This window comes from Bremia lactucae, linkage group LG13 (assembly GCF_004359215.1).
Source record: "Bremia lactucae strain SF5 linkage group LG13, whole genome shotgun sequence".
Lineage (NCBI taxonomy): Eukaryota > Oomycota > Peronosporomycetes > Peronosporales > Peronosporaceae > Bremia > Bremia lactucae.
In genome coordinates, this window is record NC_090622.1 from 2,922,784 (window position 1) to 2,936,406 (window position 13,623).

At 45.4% G+C, this 13,623-nt stretch overlaps 1 protein-coding gene across 1 annotated transcript; it reads left to right on the forward strand.

Moving 5' to 3' along the window:
• Nucleotides 1-2,420: 2,420 nt before the first annotated feature.
• On the forward strand, nt 2,421-3,818 carry CCR75_003848 (uncharacterized protein; the record flags this gene model as incomplete). Its single annotated transcript, XM_067961940.1, has 1 exon — nt 2,421-3,818. The coding sequence occupies one exon, from the start codon at nt 2,421-2,423 to the stop codon at nt 3,816-3,818; it is 1,398 nt and encodes a 465-aa protein (XP_067823530.1).
• Between the last annotated feature and the right edge of the window lie 9,805 nt (nt 3,819-13,623).

Genomic DNA, 13,623 nt, shown 5'->3' on the forward strand with positions numbered 1-13,623 from the left:
GATACCTCATCACCAGGTGCAGAGACACATAATGATTGTGTGTCTGGAGCAACTTTTGTCAAGAGATTTGCAAATTCTCTTGAGGTTGCTGGATCAGTAGGGCGTTGCGCCCCTACTGACCCCGTCCATTTTTTGGCGGTCCGCCTCGCTGTTGCGATTTCGCAACAACGTCGGATCCGCGACCGTTGCCCTTTTTGGCATACGATCCAAAATTACGTTCAGTACCTTTTGGTGCTGGACGTGGGGCACTACACTCATGAGCGTAATGTCCCAATTTTTGGCAGCGATGGCATTTCTGCGATCGCTTATTATTCGAAAAGCGAGGTTTCTCGCTTTCGACATAGGAAAGGTCCATGGGTTCTGGACCTCCTAGTTCGTGTCGTCTAGGTGGACGATATGATGACGAACTTGCTTGAGCCTGTCTCAAGCTAAAGTCCTCCTGTTCCGCTACGGATATTGCTTCTTCAAGCGTATCCAGTTCCAAGCGGAACAGGTGGGTCTTTACGGGACCATCCGTAAGACCTTCCATGAACACCGTAATCAACGTGTATTCATGGACTGGGTTATTGGTAATACAACTCGCTAGTCGTATGTGCTGGGCATATGCGTGAACATCACGCTTGCCTTGTTTGAGTTTCAGAGGTTCTGAACGAGCTCTGAACTCAGCCCTAGGCGGTTCAAACGTCTGTTTGAGCCGGGCTTTAAAAGCCTCTAGCGACCTAAAGACATATGGGTCGCGCAACTTAAGGCCCAATGCCCAAGTTTTGGCACGACCTGCCAACTTTGATTGAGCGAAGGCGACTTGCATTTGCTCGTCGACGATGTGATGTGCCCTTATGGCATCGTCGGACTCGACAAACCATCTCAAGGGGGAGTCTTGTCGACTCCCCTATACTTAGAGATGTCAATCATTAAAGTTTCGGGACGACGCGTTTGCGTCATCGCAGGTACAGGGGTCTGTACCTGTTGTAACCTCAACAGCTCTGCCTGTTAAGAGCCTTACTGAATAAGCAAGGCTACCTTCTCCTTCGCCTCGTCAAGTTCATGTTGCATGAACTTGGTGATGGCTGGATGGAGGGCATCTCTGTATAAACCGGACAGCATGGCCAAGATAGCATCGTTCCCTACGGTCGAACACATCCGTTCGACCGCACTCCTTTCTATGTCACTTAGAAAGGAGTAGCTATCATGCAAAACGTGATGAGTATTCCCATTATCATCTAACATTTACATGTTAGATGATGAGACTGTGGTCCTTGGACGGACTACAAAGTGCTACCAGGTATCACTGGGCACTGCCGACTTATGCTGCAGTACAAGTCCACTTCGCACTGCCTCAGTGCGAGTGGTTCCTCACGTCACTGGTACGTGCAGAGAAAGACTCTTTTTAAAACACTTGCTTTAAAGAGGGTTAAAAGAAGACTGTATTTAATATAATTAAGTTCAACTGTTTCTAGCTATTCAATACTAACTTAATTATAAACTAATACAAAACATGTTATAAAGTCTTATCTGTCTCTATCTTTGGGTGCGTTCAGCGCTGACTGGACCGCGGAAAAAGTAGATATAATGGTGTATATCTTTCAATGGATAAGCTTTCCGAATTTTACAATGTAAAGTAATATTCTCCAATTATTATCTACCTTTTAGACCTTTTAGATAATATAAATAAATTTCCAACCTTTAAGTGTCAATTTCATGTAACGATACACCCCGTTACAACGCGAGAATGCTGTACAGCTTACGAAAAAGTCGGCAAGTAGGTCTTAAAATATACTAGGCTGTCAAATTTAGAGAGAAATAATTTTTAAGTCCAACAATTTTTAAGAGGAAATTTGTGGAAAAAATTGCGGCACAATGCTACGCTGAGCGCAATGCATCTGAGACAACCCATCATAGAAATCGGAAGGTTATGAACGCCAAAGTTCTACTGTTGAACTCGAGCGATCAGAATTGGTCGGATAATGTTATGCACAATTGGAATTTTTCACTTTCCCCTCAAATTCGCTAATAAAAATGCAAGCAAAGGAACTGATTCCGATTACGCTAACATTAATGTATGGCATAATGCCCTCCGAAATCGAAATTAATGCTGACATGTAAGCCTTCAGCAGCTCATCGTAAAACGATGGCTCAAAATATGATGTAGAAAAAGATCACGCAATCTTGTTAAATATGGGCATCCACGAATTGAGTAGAAATAAGCCGACCGAATGGTGTAGAAATGGGCTCACACGAATGGCGTAGCCGAGCCACAATAACAGGGAACACGATTTCCGGGGCGACAGGGCGCCAAGCTGTGTTGCATATTAAGAGGAGTGAGGTCGACGGCGCCGTCGCCGGCATTCCTGGACATACGGCCTTCTCCCAATCAACTCGCTCAGTGTAGTATTGCCATATACCCTTTTGCATGTACCCCAATGCACATGCACATGAAACCGAACCACCCTGGCATTGGAACCGAATCTGGTCTGTATACGCCTCTGGGAGCGTACTCAGCCCCGACGACGTACCGTCGCATTGACGAAGAGGATGCGTCTTCCGTCGCGATGGCTCATCATCCCCATCCTCCTGTCTCGTCAGCTGTCTATCAATTGTCCAGCTCAGACGCCAAGTCCACGTCGCAGAATGCTTCTTCTCTCCCGATGCAGTCGCAGCCGACGACACGCTCCAAGCAGTCCAAACGCGATGTATTTGTGTGTCCAGAGGTGCATTGCGGAAAGCAATTTCCGCGCTCGTTTGCCTTACGGCGTCACATGCGCATTCACACCGGCACTAAACCGTATGCCTGCGACTACTACGGCTGCTCCCAGCGCTTTAATACGTCGGGAAATCTAAGTCGCCACAAGCGCATTCATAGCGGCGAGCGCCCGTACCCGTGCTACATTGAGACATGTGGCAAGCGCTTTAATACGAGTACGAAGCTTAAACGCCACATGCGCATTCACTTTCCAGACGGACAAAAACTTTTTCGATGCACCGAGGAAAAGTGTTCGTGGGCCTGTGACAATTACAAGGAGTACGCGCAACACCAGAAACTACACTGCAGCGTCATGGACGAAGTTCCCAATCGAGCCAATGAAAACGTCAACCCGCGTAATGGCATCACTTTCGACCGTGAACAAAACGTGCGATCAACCCGTACCCTCTTACCGTCCTCCATGGACATCCTGGATACCGACGTGCAAGTGTCGCAGTCGGTACCGTCCTCGCTTGTAACCGAGAACGGTTACCAGCACGCGTACCGCGGCCAGCTAAATGAAAATGGACCAATCGGAGGGCACAGAGACGACCTGGCGTTTCGTCGAGGGTCGACTCTTGGGTCGCAGACCGTGACGAACGACCGCGCGCAAGTGATGCCGCTTCTGGCATTCCGCACACGAGCGTTTCCGTCAGCAACAGACCGAATCGCCTCGTCTTTAAATCCGCTTCCTCACTTGCCGCCAACATCCTTGCATCGCTTTTATGACTCGACACCCGACGTGGCATCGACTCACGCCGTAGCAAATTACTCAAATGTTTCTTCATTTCATGTACCCTACTCATCGTACTTGCGAACTGCAGAGCGCAGTGAGCTCGTCAATTCTTATCCGTCTACAACAGCGACCACGACAATTCTTTCGTCCACGTCAGAGTCGCAGTACACGCAGTTCCAGAATGAAGCTCTGCAACGGTCTTACGAGCGATTCTCTCCGCATAGTGTGCGGCAGCAGAATTCTCCACCTCAGCCGTCACAGTCACAGACAGGATACACAAGCAATCCCGAATTTACAGGAGAGGAACTTAGCGCAGTATTGGAGCTTATGAAAGACTCATAGTAGCTGTAGATCTTGCACATCATATTAAAGTTATAAATAGGAATCATTGTTCACAGGAATTAGAAGCAGAAGCGACAAGTGCGACCTCACTTCGCACGACGACAGACGGACGCAAGGATGCGACGTCAACTACGATAGTGAGCATATTGCGTCACGAGGTGTCATCTTCTTATCTGCACGTGGGCCGTGTGCACTACGTGAAGACCTATATAACCGTCGTCTGCTGCATGATAAAATAATGCGTCAATTTATTTTTTATTTGTTCCGTGAAATAAGTATTGAAATTTTAATGCGCGACTCAGCATCTAGTATCAGTTGTCCAATTAGGGGAATTACTAATTCTGACCAGCTTTGTTAAGAGTAGTGGCCGGAGAGTGGGACCAAGTGATGACGCGTTTTACTCACGTGTTGGACACTCTGGTAGAACCATTATCAGCTCAATGATTGGTTTGAAGTGAAGGTAGTTTCTCCTTAGCTATCCTTTACCGAGTTAAAGTGACTTTGATCTTCCAAGCTTCTTTTATCACGCTTCGGAATTTGTGCGGTATTTTACAGTTCCCACCTTATTTTAAGCATGTTAAAGTTTTGAGGAAAGCTGTACCGAAGCTGCGCCCCCGACTAAATAAACTTGTTCATCATTTGTGTGGACGCAACCGCTATTACATTTTTAGATTACCTACTTAAAAGGAAAGAAAATTAGACTTTTTATGATCACGAGCGGATCGTCAGCTGCAGTTGACGGGGCGAATACGGCGATTTCATTCGCTGTTTCCAACCATGTGTTTCTCTCGCTATTTAAAATGTTGGCATTATGTTCATAAGAAAATGGAAACATTACGATCAGGTTAGCTCACATTGCAAAGTTTCAATTGCTCATTACCACTTCGGTGAGCAATGAGTTGCAATACAAAGTTTCACAGAAATATATTAAGTCAGGACAATAACAAGAATCAGTACGTATGTAACGGGCTCACGTTTCCCTATGTTACACAATCCCCGGTAAAGTACACTTTGTGTTCTAAAGGGTATGGTCAATTAATTCAGTGAAGTAATTAGACCCACCACTTGGGTGTGGTTCCCATTGTGACCAACCCTTGTGTATGAGATACACCTGAGGCACTCACATTAACGAAGATGACGGCTAGAGTCATCCGAGATAGATATTAAAAACTGTAACAGGTTGTTCAGTTACATAAGTATTATTTCCGATAAGAATAATAATTAATATTATTTCCTATGAAAGGAAATAAATAAAGAAGTACAAAATTATTATCTTTATTAATTTTGACTTAAATAGTTCCAATATTACCAAATTTTATAATATTGATGCAATAAGACATTGCTGTATTGATTGGTTGATTAAAGTCTAAATCAAACCCGTCAATCGTTATAAGACACAATTGTGCGGTGTGATCGGAGGCGCCATACTGAATTAGTTATTGATATAATAATTTCAGTAGTAGATAGAAGATCGTTACGTGGGAAACTAGATATATTCATACAGTTTAGTTTTCTCTTCTCTAAAGCCTTAGTCTAGACCTTAAGCTAAGGATCCTTAGCTTCATAAGAGACCTTCCTCTGTATGTTTGTTTCAGCTAAATTTCGAGGCACTGTATACAGTGTAAGGTCCAAGTAGCACTGATCAGTACTAGTGACGAACGCCCCGTTTCACCTGGTAGCACTTCGTAGTCCGTTCAACGTCCTACGCATGTTCCATCCAACATGGACATGTTAGATGAAGAAGGAGGAAGCTTTTCAGCCCCTCAAGAAGGCTATCCCGTCACTCATGAAATGTTTACTCATTTGAGTGGCCTTGAAGGGAGAGTGATCGAACAAATGAGATCGGTCGTAGGCAGACCAGCCATTGGCGCCCTTCTGTACACTCTGGGAGGAAATGAACAGCATGCGGCCATAGCCGAGTGTATACAACACGACTCGACGCGGCCCGAGAGAATGTAGCCTTGCTTCACTAGCAAGGCTCTCAACAATTGGAACTGTTGAGACAGCAGCATGTAAATGTTGCTAATGGTTCGACGCTTCTGCGTCGACTAGAAAGCTTAAGATCGAAATCTCTAAGCTCAAGGCAGTCGAAAGCGACTCTTTTTGAGATGGTATGTCGAGTTAGTCGACGCCATAGAAGCTCGCCGTATCAGTTATGATGCGACAAATATGAAATTTATCACGTCTAACTTAGCTGGTCGTGCCAAATCTTGGGACTAGGGGCTCAATAATCACAACCCATTTGTCTTTGGGTCGTATGAGGTCTTCAAGACCCGGCTCAGACAAACATCTAAGCCGCCACATGCCGAATTCAGGGCTCGAGCCGAGCTCTGGATTTGAAACAGGGCAAGCGTGACAATCATGCTTATGCCTAACGTACACGATACCTGGTCAGTTGTATCGTTAGTCATTCAATTGATGAACAAACACAAATAACTGTGTTTATTAAAGGTCATGTAGATGAATCTGTTGAAACCCACCTGTTCCGGCTCGAATTAGAGCCGCTCGACCAAGCGATTTCTATGCGGAACAGGGGGGCATCAGCCTGAATCAGGCTTTCGTCCACTTGGGTGCTTATCGTCCACCGAAGCGACAAGAAAGCGGAGCTCCAGAACTTTTAGATCTCGTTTGTAAAGAGCGAGAAAACTCGCTCTTCAAGTTACAAACGGTTTCAAATTGTAATCGTTGTCAAATGACGGGCCACTACGCCTATGAGTGTAGTGCCTTACGGCCATTGCCTAAAAACACTGAGCAAAAAGACCGACCTCTAGCTAGGAACAGCGTAAGACGCGGATCCAACGCTGTTGCGAATTCGCAACGGCGAGTCGGATCGTTAATAAACTGTCGGAGTCAGCAGGTGCGCTGCGCCCTACTGATCATGCAACGTCAAACGAATTTGCAGTTCTTTTGACGAAAGTTGCTCCCCACACTCAAACATTGTGTGTAACTGCCCGAGGGGATGAGGTTAACCTCGTCACCCTGAAAATAAAAGTGTCAAATAAGTTGCCACTTACATCCCTAGTCGATTGTGGGGCGTCAAGTAATTTTATTAGACGCCAATCGCTAGAAGATTGCAGGCTCAAATTTATATTGAGCGCGATATCCCTCTAACGAGGATGACAGTGCGTAGCAACAGGCGCATCTGTAACAGTAAGGAAAGGTGTAGTTGGTATTCAATACACGTTAAAGGGTAAGCAGTACGATGATGTCATCGTACTAGATTTGGATGACGAATTTGGTGTCATCCTTGGATTACCATGGCTCAGAAAGTACGAGCCATATATAAATTGGCAGCATCAAGGCGTGATGATGCCTGTCTCTTGTTCATCAGATGGCCAACCGATGAACGTGTTGGAGCGTCCACAAGCGTGTGAATGCCCTACGAGAGAGTGCGATGGCCTCACTTATGGCTCGGTCGTTAGCATGACTGCATAAGACTTCAGTGTGAATACCCACCACATTGTGGAGCTAGATCCCGACGGCTGTGCACAAGCACAGACAGCGTCGAAATTCGATCACTCGAATAAAGGAGTGGTACGAAACAAGGATGCTTGGTTGAAAAGCAACATCCAAGAAATTTAGCGCCTGTCTAGGAGAGTCAGTGTGAAAGTCCTAGATCGACTGGAGAGTCGATCATAGAGGATCTCGCTGTGGTAGCGCAACCACAGCTGGAGGTAGTTTGAGAGGATACTCCCGAAATAAAAAAAAACTCAAGGGAACAAGTCCTCAAAATCTGTGGTCAAAGGTGTCCAGGTACCTCTGAAAATATGATCAAAAGAGTAAAATGAGATATTGAATGTCTTAGTAAACAATGGATCAAATGTAGGCGCTTAAACACATGATCTAATAGCGCCTCCGAAGTCAACTTTGGAGATAACTCAATTGCCAACGGTTAAGCCGAAACGTTTCTTGCGTGATCTGCAAAGTGGCAAAGTCAACCAGATCTGCGTACTTGTCACAGATGACAGCTACGTGGCCGATATGCGGTCGGCAACAGTATTTCTGAGAACGGACGGGTTCCCAGTAGCTCATTGATGGACGAAAGTGTCCTCGATGAGAAGACTCGCATTGAACGTTTTACGTCTCAAACCTGGGAGTCTTTGGAGACAATCCTTCATAGAAGAATTTAATACAATACAAGGATGTCTTCACTGAATCAGTACCGTGCGAGTTGCCTAAGAATTAAGGCACTCGACACGTAATCGACCTAATTCCAGGTTCGAAATACAGTGTCATGAAGCATGACCATTGCCTTGTGTACAAGTAATAGCGATCGACAAATTCTTTGCCGATCCTCAGCGGCGGGCTATGTGATATAGTCAACTCCGACCTTCTGTGTGCGTAAAGCAACAGAGGTTGGAGGATGTCATGCACTCAATAAATTGAATACTGGAACGGTGCCGGCTAGAACGCTGCTGCCACGAAAAGACGTAATCATTGATGGTATGTGAAAGAGTACTATCTTTTCGTCAATGGATCTGATAAATGGATTCTATCATATCTTTATGCGTGAGCAAGATAAGTCGATCACAGCAGTAAGCATCCCAAGCGGTATGCTCTGGGAGTGGCTAGTCATGCCACAGGGACTTAGTAATGCCCCTGCGACATTTAACAGATGTGTTACCAATCTGTTAATATCGGTGCGGGATTTTGCACCGAGGTGTGTTGATGACGTCTTAGTTCATAGCAGAGCCATGAACGGGAAGTCGGATGTTGAGATACATCGTAGTCACGTCCGAAAGGTTCTCACACTTCAGCGTAAGCACAAGTTGTATGCAGATCTTAAGAAGTGTGTGCTCTCTGCAAGCGAAATTCCGCTTCTTGGGTGCATCATGGGTAAAAAACGGTGTACGCCCGAATCCAGAAAAGATCAAGGCGATCACCGATTAGCCTGCGCCAGTCTATGCAAAGGGACTTCGAAAGTTCCCCGGTTTAGCGGCGTACCTGCACTTGTACTCACGAAATGATGCTAAAATGACAGTACATATTTCTCCTTTGTTGAGAAAAATGTAAAGTGGTCATGAAATGCTGATTGCCAGCGTTCCTTCGAGGGTGTCAAGCAAAGATTGATGCTATCGCCAATCCTGGCGATTGCTGACCAAGACCGGCCATCTCATGTGGTCTGTGACGCAGAGATTTTGCATCGGCCGTGCTTTAATGCAATATGAAACAGACGACGCAGAGCGCATCGTCTGTTTTCAATCGCGTCAGCTTCAACCAGCTGAACGCAACTATTTAGTGCAGGAACAGGAACTCGTTGCCATGAAATACGCACTGGCTAAGTTTAGGGTCTATCTCCCAAGAGAGAGACCGTTCGTTGTATACACGGACGATGCGTCTTTACGCACGGCCGTGAATAGTCCACACCTCCCGCAAAGAACGGCGATATGGTTGTCTTTCTTCGCGGGGTATAATTTCTCCGTGGAGTATAAACCACGACGACTTAACGTCGACCTAATTCCCTTTCGCGCCGGCCCGATTTTGAGCCGGCTGCGCAAATCAACAGTGAGCATAAGGTCACTGTTACAAGAATCAACAGTGAACTATCATCTCAAAGACTGAAACTTGCCCTAGTGCCCTGCCAGTTTAGCAGTGGTTAATAAAACTACGCCTTATGACCGACCTCTTGGCGGTATCATAGGCGAGTTTGATGCTAAAAGCGTGAGCGAGGCTCAACGCTTTGTGGATGAGCGATTAGCCATCACACGTAAAGTCCGTGACGCAATGGCAAGCGCACAGGACAAGCAAAAAGAATACGCGGACCGAAATGGTCGCAAAAATATGAACGCTTTAGAGTATAAGGCTACTGTTACAAGAATCAACAGTGAGCATAAGGCTACTGCTACAAGAATCAACAGTGATCATAAGACCACTGTTGCAACAATAAGCGTTCCGTCGTCAACATTACTCGACGAAGTTAGAAGAGCTTATCAAGAAAATAAGGCTCTTGAAGGGTTGATGGGTTACCTTAGATATTAATTTCAACAATTTTGAGGAGGTTGTAGAAATTCTATAGATCCTCAACAGATCGATACGCAACACGCAATAGGTTACTATATTACACAGCCATCCCCACCCATAATGATTTGCATTTACGCATCATGTATGAAGGCCACGATGCTTCAAATAAGTGGTCATCGTGGACGTGATAAGACCTATCTCACAATAAGCCGCGACTTCTACTGGCCATGTCAGTATGAGTTTGTCCGCATGCATACATACGTGCTTGCCAAGTTTGTCAACGGGTGAAGCCAAGTGCTTCATCCCGTGCTCCGTTACAACCCTCTGTCTGTTACGGCATAGTGTTGGCAGTCCGTATCTATGGACTTCGTCTTCGGATTATCCGAAGACACCCACAAGAGCACAGGTATTCTTGTTTTCGTTGATCATTTTAGCAACATGGTGCTGCCGTTCCGGAGTCGATCACAGCCAAAGGCTGTGCTCGTGCTTTTGTTGACACGATATTTTGACTCCATGGGTTATCCCGTGAACTCGTTTCAATCGAGACCCTAGAGTCACGGTGGAATTCTGGCAGACAATGTTCAAATCACTTGGAACACAGTTTAAAATGTCAACTTCTGATCATCCTGAAACAGATGGTCAGACGGAGCGGGCAAACTGCATTCTCGAAGATATACTTTGCGGATACGTCCACACTTTTAAGAGTTGGAGCGAGTTCTCGCCGATGGTAGGATTTGCCATCTACAGTTAAGTGCATGCTTCTTCAGAGCATACACCGTTTCTCGTGAATGGCCTACGCCTCCCATTTATACCTACCCTGTTTGAGAGTAACTCTTACTTAAGGAGGGGACTAGCTCGAGCAGATATCCTTCAAGCTCTTGCTAATCACGCATCAGCCCTAAGGTCAATGCAAAGGATACCAATGTTGAGTCAACTAGCATTGAAATTGACAAACGCAGTATGGACAACAATACTATCACTGACTTAGACAATGATGCTGAAAAAGTTAGCATCGAATACATAACTTTGAATTATAACACTCTCAATAATATAGAGATTAATATCTCCATAGTGCAAGCCGGTCGCACTGAAAACGCTACAAACCGCGTCAGCAGATGATTTCGTGCTGGTTAGAGAAGCAGTGGTTCGTTTCGTACAGGATTCCATCGCTGGTGCCGTGGACCGACAGAAACGGAACTCTGACAAAAATGGAAGAGCAAACATACTTTCATTTAAAATTAGTGACCTAGTCCTACTGTCTACGGTAAACCTACCTAAGCACGTAGTGAGGAATGCAGGCAGTAACAAATTACTGCCCAGGTATATCGGCCCGTTTTGTGCATTGCGTCGCCAAGGCGATGTGTAGCATTCGTACGTATCCTACGTTTTATGTTGGGCGTCTCCGCCTGTATTATCAGTACGAGGCTTCTTCCGATTCCGGATTTCACCAGAACGGTCAAGGGCAAAGTCAAAACCGATGGTTCCGAACCAAAGACTTATTGTCTCGGAACAGGGTCTGAGTCTCTTGAACCAGACAATCCACTCTTTCCTCCAAGGAAGAGATCTTCTGACGAGCTGTCAACCTCATTTTGACAGGACTGATGTGTCCTTTTGTTCGCCAATTGTTCAGTCGCAATCGGTGCAAAAATTTCCAATTGGTCACGAGAAACATATCGACCGTCACCGCTAACTCGCGGCGACGGGATCGCTCGTGATCAAGATTCTTCCTTAGATAATAAAGAGTGTGATTCAAATCACAATTAATATTTGGGTTCGTCAAGCAACGCAAACCAGATCTTCCCTCTTTTCCCACATCCACTGACCGAATCGAGTGGTGAGAAGCGTTTTTTTGTTGAAAGCTTCTCGGGTCACCGTGAGGTAAAGGGTGTTCGAACGAGTTATCTCGTTCGTTGGCGAGGGTATTCACCCTCGCATGACAGTTGGAAACCTCGTTTTCAGCTAATTTTGGACATATCGGGTCTCGTCTTGCAGTATGACGAGACCCATCCTCCTCGACAGAAGGTCCATCAGGAACGAGCAAGATCTCAGTCCCCTGACGTATCTCATTAGAGATGAGCTTCCTGCAATGAGGATCTTTGGGGGACTATGCTTCCTTAGGGGCATGACCTGCATCCTTAAAACAGCATGGACATGAGCCGATAATGCAGTCCCTCTCCTCTCCTGTTGGCTTATGTAAACGTTAACGTTAACTTGGCCCTTGGAGCGATCCCTTCAATCACTCCTTTCCTGGTGATGCAGACTAGCACCACCAGCTGCACTATTCACTCACGACAACTTAGTTCCTGGTGACGCATACTAACATCACCAGAGTGGTCATCGCCCATGGAGTCATCATCAGATGGCTCCTCGCCAAAGAGGCCTGACGAGTCGAACAACCTCGTCATCACCTCTATAGGTGTCACGTAATAGCCCAAAGATTTAACGGACTCGGCCCCGGGTGATTCGGCGGCCTTTACAGACAAGGTGCCGGGCGATGCCGGTGACTTGGTCCAGTCAGCTACAATTGGTGTAGCAGGTGACTCTTCACCGATACCTGCAACGGGACTCCCCGCAGTAGACGTATTAGCGTCTACTGAAGCATTTGCATTACCAAGAGCTGCACTGATTCGTGCAGCTGCCAGCTTTGTGGCCTCACGGTTCACTTGCGCACTGCACAATCGTGTCTTATAACGATTGGCAGGGCTCATCTAGACTTAAATCAACCAATCAATAGAGCTAATGTCTCTCACATCAATATTATTTTAAAATTTGGGTAATATTGGGATTATTTAAGTCAATATTAATAAAGGTAATAATTTTGTACTTCTTTGTTTATTTCCTCTCAAAGATTAATATTATTACTATTCCTCTTATATGAAGTAGTACTTATGTAACAGGACACCCATTTACACCCCTCTTAACCTACAATCACTATAGTAGGGTGACAGAAAATACTATAATGTCTTTCCCTGTAATTTTGCATTATTGGTTTTAGTCAAAATACCGATTTAATTTTCATTATTGGATTTTGATCAAAATCAACATGGCGACTAATGAGTCTGTGCATGTGGCGCCTTGGTTATCAATATAATAAGTTCAGTAGTAGATAGAAGATCGTTACGTAGGTAACAAAATATATTAATACAGTTTTAATTTTTTCTGTTCTAAAGCCTTAGTCTAGACTTTTAGGCTAAATATCCATAGCTTCATAAGAAACCTTCCTATGTACCTTTGTGTACGTGAAGTTTCGAGGCACCTTATCCTACACTGTATTTAGTGCGAGATTAATTACTACTGATCAGTACTAGTGAAGGATGCCCCATTACAAAAAAATACGCTCGCAACACATATCAGTGCATATATACATAAATGGCATAAACTTGTGAACTACTTCCTAGTCACAAGTACGCACGTGGATCCGAATTACCGCTTCCGTGACGTCCCTTAAACTGAGGCTTCTTGTTCGTTGGGTGAAGTCGCTTAGGTGCCCATCAACTACCTCACTGTACGTGAAAGAAGACGGTCAAACGCCTTCTCACTGTACTCAGAAGTCGTGTGCTAGTAATGCGTGGCAGCTTTAAGTAGCGCCTGTCTAGACTTGGTAGCACAGTAGTCCTTCCCACGACCCGTCTTTTAGAGCGTGTCAGTGACGATTAGCATCAATATCGATTAGGCTTAATTCTTCCACCTCTCTGAACATCATTGGAAGATGGTAGAGCACTTGCGCAGGAACTTGGTGAACAAGCCCTGACCAAGCTCCTGGGCAGTCCTCCTGAGCAACATGTTGCTCAGTTGGAGCAGTTTGAGGCATTCGTGCTCGGACAGCGGAGAGCCACGTCATGCT